At 41.7% G+C, this 16,917-nt stretch overlaps 1 protein-coding gene across 1 annotated transcript; it reads left to right on the top strand.

Moving 5' to 3' along the window:
* The first annotated feature begins 7,414 nt into the window (after positions 1 to 7,414).
* On the top strand, positions 7,415 to 11,992 carry LOC106567345 (opsin-5-like). The gene is made up of 5 exons (XM_014136482.3): positions 7,415 to 7,502; positions 8,870 to 9,032; positions 9,189 to 9,316; positions 9,514 to 9,848; positions 10,035 to 11,992. The coding sequence occupies exons 1-5, from the start codon at positions 7,415 to 7,417 to the stop codon at positions 10,509 to 10,511; spliced, it is 1,191 nt and encodes a 396-aa protein (XP_013991957.1). The 3' UTR covers positions 10,512 to 11,992.
* Positions 11,993 to 16,917: the final 4,925 nt, after the last annotated feature.

The following is a 16,917-nucleotide window of genomic DNA, read 5'->3' as shown; positions in this document are numbered from 1 at the left end:
TTCACATGCTAATGTGGAGGAGAAGCCACGCAGAATATTCAGATGTGAGATGTAGCCTAAATGTGAGAGAGACTCAGTGGTATGAGAAGACGTAGTTTTTGAGGACTGGTAAGATAAGGTCTCAAAGCCCATGCAGATCATGTGTTTATAATTATCTAATTTGAAAGAGACATCAAGGCACATGCATCCTGGGCAACCAAAGGGTTGATCTCCAGATTCATGACTAATGCAACTACATGTACTGCATCTAAATGTTTCATATGCGGACAGAAACCAATTCCCAGCTAAGTCAAGGCATAGGCTATACACAGCAAATACAAGTCAACAAATACTTCCTCAGTCAATATGGGCCGTGTCTTCATACCTCATCTATCATCTTCCAAACCAATCATATCTACAGTCCAACTCTGAGGAATGGGCCATTAGAGTGGTTCTGGTAAAGTGCCTCCCCCCAAAAATGACAGTACATTAGCTGTGGGCAGTACATGCTGATAAAGCTATCGTTCAGCACAGAGCATCAAACCGGAGTTATGCTGTTAAGTCGTCAGAACGTTGTGGGAAACAGAAACCGCAGGATTATGGTGACATTTACTTGTCAGCTCTGGGTCGGTTGAGGGCGCTTTTACATGGAGAGCATGCGCGGTTCAGCTCACTCCCACGACCTCAAGGCATCTCCAGAGGCCCACGTTGAGGATGTGACACACAACATGCCACATGTGACATGTGTGTGAGGCAGTATGTGGTTTTCAACATATTTGGATAGCTGATTCTTTAACGTGGAAATGCAACAACATGCATGTGATGCACCCCTTCTGTTCTTGAATTGTGATCATAACTGGCTTTGGCTTCCAAAATTAAATGATCCATGCTTCTGCAAGGGAAAACGTACAGAATGAAAGACATCCAGGCGAACAGTATCATATGATTACCGTCTGAAGTTAACCTCTTTACTTAATAGTTAGCCTAGATGGAAACACAGATTTAAAGATTTTTTTTCCCCATATGCATGTTCTGCAAGTATAATCGTGTCACCGCTCACATGCTCATTTATACGGCAAACGCCTGAAATGTAATTCAGAATGTACATGGCCACCACCATGCTCCAACAGGCACTGATTCCACCAGTTATCTCCCGAGTCAAGACCATCACACAGTACGAACACAGAACGTGAACATTTGCCTGACGTCCAGCCAACAATAAGAGGAGAAACAATAAGAGGAGAGCATCCGACAGACATGGTCAGGCCACAGCACTTAGTGTCTGGAACTTTCTCTCTGGAAATCAAACTGCTCTGCTTTATCTTGGCCAGGTTGCAGTTGTAAATGAGAACTTGTTCTCAACTAGCTTACCTGGTTAAATGAAGGTGAAATAAAAAAAATTAAAAACAACTTGGAAGTGTTTTGCCTTCAGATAATATTCACACCCCTTGACTTTTTCCATTTTTTTCCCGTTACAGCCTGAATTTAAAATGGAATAAATTGAGATGTTTTCTTAAATTGAGATGTTACTGGCCTACACACAATACCATGTCAAAGTGAAATAATGTTTTTCGAAATCTTTGCATATTAATTAAAAATGAACAGCTGAAATGTCTTGAGTCAATAAGTATTCAACCGGTTTGTTATGCCAAGCCTAAATAAGTTCCGGAGTAAAAATGTGCTTAACAAGTCACATAATACGTTGCATAGACTCACTCTGTGTGCAATAAGTGTTTAACATGGTTTTCGAATGACTACCCCATCTCTGTACCCCATACATACAATTATCTGCAAGGTCCCGTCATTGAGCAGTGAATTTCAAACACAGATTCAACCACAAAGACCAGGGAGGTTTTCCAATGCCTCACAAAGAAGGGCACCTACTGTATTGCTAGATGGGTAAAATAAATAAAAAATGCAGACATTGAATATCCCTTTGAGCATGGTGCAGTTATTAATTACACTTTGGATGGTGTATCAATACACCCAGTCACTACAAAGCTACAGGTGTCCGTCCTAACTCAGTTGCCGGAGAGTAAGGAAACCGCTGGGGGATTTCACCATGAGGCCAATGGAGACTTTAAAACAGTTACTGAGTTTAATGGCTGTGATAGGAGAAAATTGTGAATGGATCAACAACATTGTAGTTACTCCACAATACTAACCTAATTGACAGAGTGAAAAAATATTCCAAAACATGCATCCTGTTTGTTACAAGGCACTAAAGTAATTCTGAAAAAAATGTGGCAAAGCAAATCACTTTTTGTCCTGAATACAGGACAATGTTATGTTTAGGGCAAATTCAATACAACCCAATACTGAGTACCACTCTCCATATTTTCAAGCATGGTGGTGGCTGCATCATGTTATGGGTATGGTTGTAATCATTAAGGACTGGAGAGTTTTTCAGGATAAAAAAATAAACTAAGCACAGGCAAAATCCTAGAGGCACTGGGAGATTAATCTACCTTTCAGCAGGACAATAGCCTAAAACACAAGGCCAAATTGTCACGTTCGTGAGGAAAGACGGACCAAGGCGCAGCGTGATTAGAGTTCCACATCTTTAATATACAGTGAAACTTCCACAAAACAACAAACAACGAACCATGACCTAACTGGTGCAACAAGCACATACACAAAACAATATCCCACAAAGCAGGTGGGAACAGGGACTCCTTAAGTATGATCCCCAATTAGAGACAACGATCATCAGCTGCCTCTAATTGGGAACCATACCAAGAGCACCAACATAGAGATGAAAAGACTAGAACACCCCCTAGTCACGCCCTGACCTACAACACCATAGAGAACCAAGGGCTCTCTATGGTCAAGGCGTGACACAAATATACACTGGAGTTGCTTACAAAGAAGACATTGAATGTTCATGAGTGGCTTAGTTACAGTTTTGACTTAAATTTACTTGAAAATCTATGCCAAGACTTAAATGGTTGTGTAGCAACAAAGTATTGACTCAGGGGTGTGAATATGTATGAACATGATATATTTCTGTATTTAAATGGGATATTGTGTGTGTAGATGGGTGAGAAAAAAACTATTCAATCAATTTTGAATTCGGTAAACTTCCCCTCCACAAAATACAGCTAACAAATCTTTTTATAAATAATTATGATAAAACATGGGCTTAAAATGAAGTTTAGTAAATAAATGAACATCTAAACATTTTTAAAACAGTGTTCAAACAGGTAGAGACTAGAGACACATGCACAGAGGGAGATACAGGAAGGTATAGATACAATATTAAAAATAACACAGTAGTGTCAATTGTAAATCATTGACTTCTGATATTTGTGCAGGCCGATCTAAGTTTGGACATCTAAACTGGATCTGTGGAAGCATCTGAAATGGCAACCTATTTCCTATATAGTACACTACTGTTGACCAGGGCCCAGTATTGCACTAAATAGGGAGTAGGGTGACAATTGGGAAACAGCCTGTGTTTGTCACTATCCACGTCACCCAGTACACTAGAGCTGACCAGAGCAGCTATTCAACTGAAGTCAAAGTCACATTATCTTTGGCACAGTAGTAACCAAAAAAGTGTTAAACAAATCAAAATATATTTTATATTTGATATTCTTCAAAGTAGCCACCCTTTGACTTGATGACAGCTTTGCACACTCTTGGCATTCTCACAACCAGCTTCATGAGGTAGTCACCTGGAATGCATTTCAATTAACAGGTGTGCCTTGTTAAAAGTTAATTTGTGGAATTTATTTCAGTTGTGTTGTTACATGGTAGGATTGGTATACAGAAGATAGCCCTATTTGGTATAAGACCAAGTCCATATTATGGCAAGAAGAACTCCAATAAGCAAAGAGAAACGACAGTCCATCATTACTTTAAGACATCAGTCAATCTGGAAAATTTCAAGAACAAAAAACCTTTATGTGTTATTTCATAGTTTTGATGTCTTCACTACTTTCTACAATGTATAAATAGTAAAAATAAAGAAAAACCCTTGAATGAGTAGGTGTGTCCAAACTTTTGACTGGTACTGTATGTCTTGCTGTGTAAGGTATTGAAATACTTATTGGAGCATGGCTACAGGTTCAAGGACTCTCTCTGTATGACTGAATGAATGTTGACCTAAATGTTTATTTTTAACTAAGTTCCCTGGGCACGTCAAATGAGGTAGCAGATTCAGTTTGATGACTGTGTTGGGTTGCATATAAAACCATACTGTAATGTGCAATGCATTGCTACCTTCTCGTTTAGGGAAAATCTGACTGCACATAAGATGAGACACACATGGCTTGTCTCACACTTACACCCTCATCATCATGCAAACACATTGGTAACACTTTACATTAGGGTATAATTAATAAAGGGTTTATAAGTAGCTTATAAACTGTTAATAATGTGTTTATAGATAGGCAATCAATCCTTATTCATTTGGTTACTAAATATGGACTAGAAAAATAAGCAAACTTCGTAACCTACATATGGAGGGACGCTTGAGGGCCATGAATGTCTAGGGAGAATAGAGCCTCTGGAGGACGGGGAGGCCCATTCAGAACACGAGTGGTGTTCAAGACCCTTTGTGTTATTCTTATTTCCTGGCTTTAATTGAATTTTTTATTTAGCTTTTCTCTGTCTGCATAATACACACTCAATTCCTCAGCAGGAAGCATTTCTATGTGGACAGCTAGGGTCTCTGAACTGGCTCTGTCCAGCTTCTCTGCATGACTCATAACATGGAACGTGTGTCTCTGATATAATACTGTAGCTAGTCAGGCTTTATTAGCAGAGGGACTGCAGACTTCTCCAACATCCCTCATAATCAACCGTAACAGACATGTCCAATAAACTCTGCGTATCATATAGCATCAGTGTGTGTGTAGTGTGTGTGCGATAGAAAAAAAATAAGATTTACCATCTGCTCAATACTCTCTGGAGCAACTTTAAGCTCCCATTTATCTCAATCTCCCTCTCTGTCTCTCTCATGACTAATCTTCTCTGTGGGATATTTGGGTTCAGTGAGATACTCAGACTTTTTGGGCATTCATTTTTAGGTGCCACCGTATCTGCTGTGAAACGTTCAATCTCTCCAACTATATTTCCCTCTGTTGTGCCTTTCTACCGCTTCAAATGCATGCCTTTATCACAGAATCTTGGTCTTTATCTAACAACACTCCTCCTATAGTATATGCCATCCACTCTGCAGAAACTGCAGCATATAACATAATAATACAGCCTCCTTAACACATCTACTCCAATATACGCCACATACAAACCAGCAGCTGCTGGGTGAAGAGCACACATTCAAACTCTTGGCAAAAGTACAGGCAGTGTCTTGATTCAATGCTCAACACAGCTCTCTACAGTGGGGGAAAAAGTATTTGATCCCCTGCTGATTTTGTACGTTTGCCCACTGATAAAGAAAGGATCAGTCTATAATTTTAATGGTAGGTTTATTTGAACAGTGAGAGACAGAATAACAACAAAAATATCCAGAAAAACGCATGTCAGAAATGTTATAAATTGATTTTCCTTTTAATGAGGGAAATAAGTATTTGACCCCCTCTCAATCAGAAAGATTTCTGGCTCTCAGTTGTCTTTTATACAGGTAACGAGCTGAGATTAGGAGCACACTCTTAAAGGGAGTGCTCCTAACCACAGCTTGTTACCTGTAAAAAAGACACCTGTCCACAGAAGCAATCAATCAATCAGATTCCAAACTCTCCACCATGGCCAAGACCAAAGAGCTCTCCAAGGATGTCAGGGACAAGATTGTAGACCTACACAAGGCTGGAATGGGCTACAAGACCATCGCCAAGCAGCTTGGTGAGAAGGTGACAACATTTGGTGTGATTATTCGCAAATGGAAGAAACACAAAAGAACTGTCAATATCCCTCGGCCTGAGGCTCCATGCAAGATCTCACCTCGTGGGGTTGCAATGATCATGAGAACGGTGAGGAATCAGCCCAGAACTACACGGGAGGATCTTGTCAATGATCTCAAGGCAGCTGGGACCATAGTCACCAAGAAAACAATTGGTAACACACTACGCCGTGAAGGACTGAAATCCTGCAGCGCCCGCAAGGTCCCCCTGCTCAAGAATACATATACATGCCCATCTGAAGTTTGCCAACGAACATCTGAATGATTCAGAGGACAACTGGTGAAAGTGTTGTGGTCAGATGAGACCATAATGGAGCTCTTTGGCATCAACTTAACTTGCGTGTTTGGAGGAGGAGGAATGCTACCTATGACCCCAAGAACACCATCTCCACCGTCAAACATGGAGGTGGAAACATTATGCTTTGGGGGTGTTTTTCTGCTAATGGGACAGGACAACTTCACCGCATCAAAGGGACGATGGACGGGGCCATGTACTATGAAATCTTGGATGAGAACATCCTTCCCTCAGCCAGGGCATTGAAAATGGGTCATGGATGGGTATTCCAGCATGACAATGACCCAAAACACACGGCCAAGGCAACAAAGGAGTGGCTCAAGAAGAAGCACATTAAGGTCCTGGAGTGGCCTAGCCAGTCTCCAGACCTTAATCCCATAGAAAATCTGTGGAGGGAGCTGAAGGTTCGAGTTGCCAAACGTCAGCCTCGAAACCTTAATGACTTGGAGAAGATCTGCAAAGAGGAGTGGGACAAATCCCTCCTGAGATGTGTGCAAACCTGGTGGCCAACTACAAGAAACGTCTGACCTCTGTGATTGCCAACACGGGTTTTGCCACCAAGTACTAAGTCATGTTTTGCAGAGGGGTCAAATACTTATTTCCCTCATTAAAATGCAAATCATTTTATAACATTTTTGACATGTGTTTTTCTGGATTTTTTTGTTGTTATTCTGTCTCTCACTGTTGAAATAAACCTACCATTAAAATTATAGACTGATCATTTCTTTGTAAGTGGGCAAATGTACAAAATCAGCAGGGGATCAAATACTTTTTTCCCCCACTGTACATAACCACAGTCCCAAATCTTGGCACAATTTGTGTCTCTGCAAATATATTTATTGTAAATACATGGTGCATGGTTTTCAACGGTGTGATTTGACTTCTATTTGTCTCTCCGGAGCAGTTAAATCAGATTAGCCAGAAAGTAGTGCCCTTTTGAAAACATGTTAGGCTAATTCATTATTTTACAATCTATGTATATACAATTCATATCTTTTCCCTTTTTTTGTTTAACAAAAGCAGACAACTGTAGAACTAACAACAACAACAAATAGTGTAGGGAAGCCTTTGTTACTAGGCTACTTTCTCACTTCCATTATCTGTTTGTCTCCCCTCTGATTTTTCCTTTGTCACTCATTCACTGATTATTAAATTAAATGATTCAGAGAACTTGTAGCTGTAATTAACGTTAGCAAACATGATGTAATTACATAATTAACTAAATTAACTGCACTACTGTATTCTGACTACCTGTTACACTCCTCTGTCCTCTCCAGATGGGAAATGCTTCAGATACAACCCTGTTTGTCTCCACAATCTCAAAGGAGCTTGACTTCCTCATGGGAACTTTCTACAGCATATTCTGTGAGTTCCTATTCCCTGCCAATGGGTCATATTTACTCACTGTTGATCCAGTCCTTACATTTGAGTAAATCTGATTCCAGCTAAGGGGAGCCAGTCACAGCCACACACAGATCAAATAGAAGAGTCAAGGCATTTACCCTCATCCATTCTTAAGAGTACTGTATGATTTTATGCCTGGATATATACCCCTGATGTGACATATTCCTAATTCTTCCTCTATGTTTAGGTCTTTATGTACAGTGCATTCTGAAAGTATTCACACCCCTTCCCCTTTCCCACATTTTGTTACATTACAGCCTGATTCTAAAATTGATCAAATCCTTTCCCCCCCTCAATCTACACACAATACTCCATACTGACAAAGCCAAAACAGGTTTTTAGAAATGTTTGCAAATGTTTTAAATATAAGAAACAAAAATACATTATTTACTTACAGTTGAAGTCGGAAGTTTACAAACACCTTAGCCAAATACATTTAAACTCAGTTTTTCACAATTCCTGACACCCCACAAATGTTCTATAGGATTGAGGTCAGGGCTTTGTGATGGCCATTCCAATACCTTGACTTTGTTGTCCTTAAGCCATTTTGCCACAACATTGGAAGTATGCTTGGGGTCATTGTCCATTTGGAAGACCCATTTGCAGTCCCTCCTGCAGCAAAGCACCCCCACAACAAGATGCTGCCACCCCAGTGCTTCACGGTTGGGATGGTGTTCTTCGGCTTGCAAGCGTCCCCCTTTTTCCTCCAAACATAACAATGGTCATTATGGCCAAACAGTTCTATTTTTGTTTCATCAGACCAGAGGACATTTCTTCAAAAGTACGATCTTTGTCCCCATGTGCAGTTGCAATTCGTAGTCTGGCTTTTTTATGACGATTTTGGAGCAGTGGCTTCTTCCTTGCTGAGCGGCCTTTCCGGTTATGTTGATATAGGACTTGTTTTACTGTGGATATAGATACTTTTGTACCTGTTTCCTCCAGCATCTTCACAAGGTCCTTTGCCGTTGTTCTGGGATTGATTTGCACTTTTTGCACCAAAGTACGTTCATCTCTAGGAGACAGAATGCGTCTCCTTCCTGAGCGGTATGACGGCTGCGTGGTCCCATGGTGTTTATACTTGCGTACTATTGTTTGTACAGATGAACGTGTTACCTTAAGGATTTTTTGTTATTTTTATACATTTGCAAAAATGTTGCTTTGTCATTATGGGGTGTGTAGATTGAGGATATTTAAAGATATATATATTTTAGAATAACGCTGTAACGTAAAAAAAAAAGTGGAAAAAGTCAAGGGGTCTGAATACTTTCAGAATGCACTGTAGTTATCCTTCTCTTTTTTTCTCATATTTCACTCTCTTTCTCTTCTAGGTGTTCTGTCTCTCCTGGGGAATGGCATCTTGCTGCTTGTTGCGTATCGTAAGCGATTGTCCTTGAAGCCGGTCGAGTTCTTCATCATAAACCTGTCCATCAGCGACCTTGGGATGACCCTGTCTTTATTCCCTCTGGCCACTCCCTCAGCATTCGCTCACAAGTATTTTATATTCTTTCTCTCTTCTTGTTCATGGAACAAAAAAACCCTAGGGAATTATCGAGAAATCATTGTTATTCTGTGCTGCAATGATAATGACTAAATATCTCAGTGAAAACTTTCTTCTGTCTAACTCTCTTATCTCTCCCCACTGTGTAGGTGGCTGTTTGATGAGATCACCTGTCAGTTTTACGCTATGTGTGGGGTTCTGTTTGGTCTGTGCAGTCTGACCAACCTCACAGCTCTCTCCTCCATCTGCTGCCTCAAAGTCTGCTTCTCTAACTATGGTGAGTTAGATGTCAATGGGATATAATCTGATCTTAATGTTTTGTTGTATGTAAATCTCTGAGATGGTGAAGTAGTCTGTTAAAACTGATGCAATCTAATGTGCCCTTTCGAGATGAATAAAGCACTATTTTATCTTATGTCAAAATGCTAATTTCTCCTCCTTCCTTTTCCCCTTTGTTCCATTTTCCATCCCCAGGCAATAAATTCTCGTCATCCCATGCCTGCTTCCTGGTGGTGGCAGTGTGGTGTTATGCCTCTGTGTTCGCCATCGGTCCCCTGGCACATTGGGGACACTACAGAGCAGAGCCTTATGGCACTGCCTGCTGCATTGACTGGAACGTACCCAACTACGAGCTGTCTGCCCTGTCCTACATTATCTGCCTGTTCCTCTTCTGCTACGCTCTGCCCTGCACCGTCATCTTCCTCTCCTACACCTTCATCCTGCTGACGGTGCGCAGCTCTCACCAGGCCGTCCAGCGGCATGTGTCACCCCGGACCAAGACCACCAACGCACACGCCCTCATCGTCAAGGTCAGAGTATCCCTGTGTCAGCAGTCCAGTTCACGACAACAAGGAATTATGTCATTTTGTGTGTGGTTAGACTTGTATAGTTTGCAGGGTCTGTGCCAAAGTTATAAAGCATTATACCTTGCGACTAAGTAAAGTGATATTGAATATTTATGGTTGTTTATATATTGTGTGTGTGTTTTTCAACAGTTGTCAGTAGCAGTATGCATCGGCTTCCTGGGTGCATGGAGCCCTTACGCCATAGTGGCCATGTGGGCGGCATTTGGTGACGCCACCCTGGTGCCTCCTACTGCATTCGCCCTGGCGGCCATCTTTGCCAAATCGTCCACCATCTACAATCCTATGGTCTACCTGCTTTGCAAACCAAACTTCCGCAAGTGTCTTTGTCGAGACACATCCACGTTCCGCAATAGGATCTGCAGGGGCAGCCCCCGGCCTGAACAGAAAGACCCATTTGGATCCACATCCAAGAGAAACAACAAGGACATGAGTGTCTCAAACGGACAGTCAGAGAGTCATAGGGCATGTCTGCACTGTGCCGAGGATGGAGCACACTGCCACACAGGGACCACACCCCAGAGGACTGCCCGAATACTCTCAGGCGCCACCTACAGCAACGTGACTGTCGGACAACTCTCTGCTAAACTGCAGGCTGATTTCCTCTAGTAGTGAATCAGAACTGTATCCTACCCTAATCATTCAGGCAGGGATGGAGATGGCCAGGTGGAAAGACATTGCCAGGATGGGAGACAGTAAAATGGCAAAAAGGATTGGTGGAATTCAGTTCAAGCACACAGGGCAAGATGTCAGTATCTGTGAGAGACTGGCCCATCATGCATCATCAGCGTTTGCCTCCGCTACAAAACAGTGTGTGCATTCCCCTGTACCATCCATCCCCCCAAACATACATATGTTTTTAGCTGGCTGAGTTGCTGGTATTGGCGCTTATTTGTGCAATATTTGTTAATGCCTCCATTCCAGACAGCCATTATTGGCATTACAGCAAGCTGCAGCCAGCCTCAGCATCCCTATCCCCATTCTGTTCTGACCAAGGTCACTGCCAAAGGACCACAGCTTCAAGGTTGGATATTTTGCAAAAAAACATATTTCCTGAAATGTTTATGTACGTCAGCAGCTGTTGTACTCAGTCTCACTCACCATAGCAAACAAGTTGGTCAATGCAAACAACAAAGAACATTTAGTTGTACAAGGTGCCTAAGGACAAAAGAGTTAACTGAAATATTTAAATATATTTATAAAAGAGAACATTTATTGTTATAAGTGCAGTGGATTTATCCAGGACAATCACATGACAAGGAAACAGAACCAAAGGAAATAGGAGCCCAATGATCCCACACATTATGCAATGTTCACATCCGTGTAGTGGGAGCGATATGAACATCATATAGCTAATCACTAAACTCGTCTGGTGATACCGTGCCAGTGTAGAGAGGCCTTGGCAAAATGTATCCTGACATTATTTCCAATACATTGTTGATAGTACTGGGCTGTGAAGTAGGCCTAGCCCTGGATTTCCCTTCGGACCATTGTGTTGTTGTGCTGTAGGCTTTGATGTGTATTTGTAATAAGAGAGCTTATCTAGGCTATATTTTCATCATGATGTCCTTCTTAAAACTGTGAAACAAATATGAGGAAATTGCTTTAATTAGTTAATTTTAGAAACAATATGGAAACTACCAGTCTGGTGCATGGTTATAATTGTTTGAAATGTAAGTTATGTTTCAAAACGGCCAATCAAAATAGGCCTACCTTGTCACAGGTAAGAGGTCATCATGGAGTGTTATCCCTGAAGGTGCCACTGGAGGGCATCCTTATGTTTCTAGTGTCCAGGTGAGCCTGATTAGGATTACTGGCCAGGTGAGCCTGATTAGGATTACTGGGTTCACCTAGTTTAGGACTATTTAGGTTCCTCTATTGAACTGGGCCGGTTGCTCAGGCCTCTTGTCTTGTTTTGTGTTGTACTCATGTGCACTTGCTTTGTTGTTTTTTCTGTGAATACTTCAGTAAACATTCTGGATTTACCCTCACCTCTGCCTGCTGTGTGTCTCTGCGCCTGGGTCCGAGTTTGTACCAGAGTTATTGTCACAGTAGACCTGAGCCAAAAATGGACCCAGCAGAGATTTCTCCATCATCCGAGGGACACTCCGAGCTCCACCACTTGCGGTCGGAATAAACCAACTGATTATTAATATTCATTAGATTTTTTTCTTGAAGGTTTGGTGATTTGAGAAATGTGTTATGACAAGAACATTTTCAAACACCTAGCACTTCAGGGTAGGCAAACATTTAATGTTTAAAGAATCCTGAATACACCTGACCTGTGGTTTATATATATTTTTTTCTTTTTTTTTTCTCCATCCTGGTCATACGTCTAAGCCATGTCAAAATATGTAGAATTACAGGGAATTAGCTTTAAAACAGTAACATTTTCCATCTAGGGCAATGAAATTCACACAGCAAATCTCACGCCAAGCCTTCTTCAAAAGTTTGCAGCCGTGAAAATGTTATTGAAAAACAGAGATGGTTAATCTTATCTCATTAACTTCTTTGGGAAAGGGGGGCAGTATTGAGTAGCTTGGATGAAAAGCGTGCCCAAAGTAAAATGCCTGCTACTCAGGCCCAGAAGCTAGAATATGCATATAATTAGTAGATGTGGATAGAAAACACTCTGACGTTTCTAAAACTGTTTGAATGATGTCTGTGAGTATAACAGAACTCATATGGCAGGCAGAAACCTGAGAAAAAATCCAACCAGGATGTGGGAAATCTGAGGTTTGTAGTTTTTCAAGTGATTGCCTCTCCAATATACAGTGTCTGTGGGGTCATTTTGCACTTCCTAAGGCTTCCACTAGATGTCAACAGTCTTTAGAACGTTGTTTCAGGCAGCTACTGTGAATGGGGAGAGAATAAGAGCTGATTGTATCAGGTGTCTGGAAAATTGGCATGAGCTCAGTCATGCGTGCGGCCGTAACCAACAATGCAGTTTAGAAAAATAAAAGTAACAAATAATTAAAGCGCAGCAGTAAAATAACAGTAGTGAGGCTATATACAGGCGGTAACGGTACAGAGTCAATGTACGGGGGCACAGGTTAGTAGAGGTAATTGAGGTAATATGTACATGTAGGTAGAGTTATTAAAGTGACTATGCATAGATAATAACAGAGAGTAGCAGCAGCGTAAGGAGGGAGGGGACAATGCAAACAGTCAGAGTAGCCATTTGATTAGATGTTCAGGAGTCTTATGTCTTGGGGGTAGAAGCTGTTTAGAAGCCTCTTGGATCTAGACTTGGCGCTCCGGTACCGCTTGCCATGCGGTAGCAGAGAGAACAGTCTATGACTAGTCTGGCTGGAGGCTTTGACAATTTTTAGGGCCTTCCTCTGACACTGCATGGTATAGAGGTCATGGATGGCAGGAAGCTTGGCCCCAGTGATGTAGTGGGAGAGAAGGATGGAGAGAAGGAGTGTCTAAATTGGAGTATATATACTTGTGTTGGTGGAAACATGTTTTTGTCTAATGCAGCTGTATTGATCCTCTGGGAAGAATAAACTTGGTTAAGCTTTCATAGTGTCCGTAGAGTTTTTTACTCTGAGAATTAGAACCTAACAAGTGTATGTATGTGTGATGTGCGTGTGCAGGGGTAGCAATTTTTGTACCACCCCTTTTCGGGGGTCACGGGTCAAACATTTTGTAAAACACTGGGATACATGATAGTGGCTACAAATGGAGTTGGGTTGGATATAGTGATAGGTTGTAAGAAATACTTTAGTCTACTATTTCAACAGAATTGTGTTGGTCATTGTTAGTAAGTGCAGCATTTATTCCAGTTCAAAATAGTTTTGCTCAATACTTTACTCATCAGGTTGTGCTGCTTTGCCCTCTTCTTGTAAGAATTTACGGGAAACATATTTTGGGGATGCCCCTTATTTTGAACATTGTTTTGCAGATACCCTCCAAAACGTCTGTGCATGGCCGTGACTGAGGTAATAGGGCAGTTTGACTGTGTGTGGTGCCAGACAAAGTTTTGTGGGGAGTCTTTTATGACCAGGTCAAACCTAATCCCCAAAGCCAACACCTTTGGCCGCCTTTCCTTCCAGTTCTCTGCTGCCAATGACTGGAACAAATTGCAAAAATCACTGAAGTTGGAGGCTTATATCGCCCTCACTAACTTCAAGTATCGGCTATCAGAGCAGCTTACCGATCGCTGCAGCTGTACACAGCCCATGTGTAAATAGCCTATCCAACCAAGTAACTACCTCATCCCCATATTTGTTTTTTCTTTTTTTCTGCTCTTTTGCACACCAGTATTTCTACTTGCACATGGTCATCTGCACATCTATCACTCCAGTGTTAATTGCTAAATTGTAATTACTTCGCCACTATGGCCTATTTATTGCCTTACCTCCTTACTTCATTTGCAAACACTGTATACAGATTTTCTATTGTGTTATTGACTGTACGTTTGTTTATCCCATGTGTAACTCTGTGTTGTTGTTTTTGTCGCACTGCTTTCCTTTATCTTGGCCAGGTCACAGTTGTAAATGAGAACTTGTTCTCAACTGGCCTACCTGGTTAAATAGTGGTAAAATTTATGAAATAATCAGGATGGCATCCAAGCTACAGCTGAGGGCGTGTGTACCTTCCAATGTGTACCTTCCAAAAATGGTCCCACAGGAGCTCGGCTGTCTGTGTAACCAAATAATAAAGACTATTTCACAAAATAAGTTAAATACTGCATTAACAGAAAGAAGTGAGCATTCCAAAACAGAGACAACCTAATGAACTTGACAAAGCAAACAAATTTAATGAGTTTTATAATCTATTTGATGTCAGATTTTTCTACAAAGTGTTGTCACCAGTGTTTTTAAGAGCATGTGTGCTGACATCCATTGTGATGAAGTCCTTAGAGAAAATCATGATTGGAAACCTACACACTGATGTCCAACAATTCCTAGATCCCTATCAGTTTGCATACAAGGAGAAGAGGAACACGGATGGCGCCATTAGCACAATAATGTATCTTATCCTAAAACACCTTGAATGCTCAGTAGCATACGCAAGGCTCACGTTCATTGACTTCAGCTTCACCTTTATTACAATCCAAGTGCATTTCCTATGGGAGAAGCTGAAACAGATGAAGCTGAACCCATTCACATTAAGGTGGTACCACTCTTTCCTTACCAACAGGATGCAAGTCAGAATTAACTCTACACTCTCTGATGCCGACCATCAGCACGTGGGCGACACAGGACTGTGTAAGTTCCCCATATCCTCTTCACGCTGTATACAAACGACTGCGTCAGCAAGCACCCCAACAACTACGTAGTTAAGTTCTCGGACGACCCTAAGGCCATTGGGGACCACAGCCCCATAGTGGTACACGGAGAGAACATTGAGCAAGTGAACTCATACAAGCACCTGGGGTCCACATTGACAGTGGGCTGTGCTGGCACACACATGCGGAGCACGAGCTCACGCATCCAACAGTGCTTGCACTTCCTGTGTCGGCTTAGGGTCTATGGAGTCAACCAGAAGATCATGCTCCTCTTTCATAGATCCACCATTGAGTAAACGGCATTGTAACATGGTTTGATAACCTTACAGTACAGCTCAAAGCCCAAATCTTGAGACTGACCAAGACAGCAGGGAAGATTATAGGCATGACACTTCCCTCCTCTCTCCAGGACATTTTCCAGGAGACCATCATCAGGCAGCCCAGAAAGGTCATATCGGACCCCACTCATGCACTGAACACAGTTTCAGCTGTTGCCATTGAGGAGGCTGAACAGATATAAAACACTTGTTTGTCCCCGTCAATAAAAATGCTTAACTGCAGCGGAGACAGAGGAAGACGAGGAAGATGGCAATAACGGACTAGGCCTTCATCATGTGGAACTGCCACCTAGTCACAGCCTTGCCTGGCATGAACTTACAAACTTTTTGTGTGGATGGGGACAGGTGTGTATGATGGGGTGTTATTCTCAATTGATTCTATGTATTTATGTGGAAGCGGCAATACTCTCAGTCAAAATGTCCCTTGGGGACAATAAAGTATATCATTATCTCTGTCAGAATTAAACCTTCATTCTCTCAACATTAAATCTAGGCTGCAGTCACCTCATCTTTCCACCGGTTTGACCTGAGATGATTCAGAGAGAACAGGAATTAGCAGGAACTAGCATTTAGTATGAAAACAAGTAATTCTGTATGAGTGTTGTGTTTCTTAAGGGCTACAGCAAAACCCCTCTGACTTTATCAAAGCTGACTGTCACGTCCTGATCTGTTGCACCTGTCCTTGTGCTTGTCTCCACCCCCTCCAGGTGTCGCCCATCTTCCCCACTTATCCTCTGGGTATTTATACCTGTGTTTCCTGTCTGTCTGTGCCAGTTTGTCTTGTTTGTTCAAGCCAACCAGTGTTTTGTGTCTCAAACCCTGCCTTTTCCAGTTTCTCTTTTCTCGCCCTCCTGGTTTTGACCCTTGCCTGTCCTGATGCCGAGCCTGCCTGACCACTCAAATCACATTTTATTGGTCACATACACATGGTTAGCAGATGTTAATGCGAGTGTAGCGAAATGCTTGTGCTTCTAGTTCCGACCATGCAGTAATATCTAACAAGTAATCTAACAATTTCACAACAACTACCTTATACACACAAGTGTAAAGGAATGAATAAGAATATGTACATAAAAATATACGGATGAGCGATGGCCGAACGGCATAGGCAAGATGCAGTAGATGGTATAGAGTACAGTATATACATATGAGATGAGTAATGTAGGGTATGTAAACATGATATAAAGTGGCATTGTTTAAAGTGGCTAGTGATACATTTATTACATCCAATATGTAATTATTAAAGTGGCTAGAGATGAGTCAGTATATTGGCAGCAGTCACGCAATGTTAGTGATGGCTGTTTAACAGTCTGATGGCCTTGAGATAGAAGCTGTTTTTCAGTCTCTCGGTCCCAGCTTTGATGCACCTGTACTGACCTCGCCTTCTGCATGATAGCAGGGTGAACAGGCAGTGACTCGGGTGGTTGTTGTCCTTGATGAT

The sequence above is a fragment of the Salmo salar genome, chromosome 13, assembly GCF_965601325.2.
Source record: "Salmo salar chromosome 13, fSalSal1, whole genome shotgun sequence".
NCBI classification, from domain to species: domain Eukaryota; kingdom Metazoa; phylum Chordata; class Actinopteri; order Salmoniformes; family Salmonidae; genus Salmo; species Salmo salar.
The sequence above is the reverse complement of the archived record's forward strand: the minus strand, read 5'-3'. Positions and strand labels throughout refer to the sequence as shown.

Bases quoted from the DNA above. Each gene is read 5' to 3' on its own strand.
- LOC106567345 (XM_014136482.3), top strand. From the start codon at position 7,415: ATGGGAAATGCTTCAGATACAACCCTGTTTGTCTCCACAATCTCAAAG. The intron at 7,503-8,869 runs GTGAGTTCCTAT...TTTCTCTTCTAG, and splicing joins AACTTTCTACAGCATATTCT to GTGTTCTGTCTCTCCTGGGG. The intron at 9,849-10,034 runs GTCAGAGTATCC...GTTTTTCAACAG, and splicing joins CACACGCCCTCATCGTCAAG to TTGTCAGTAGCAGTATGCAT.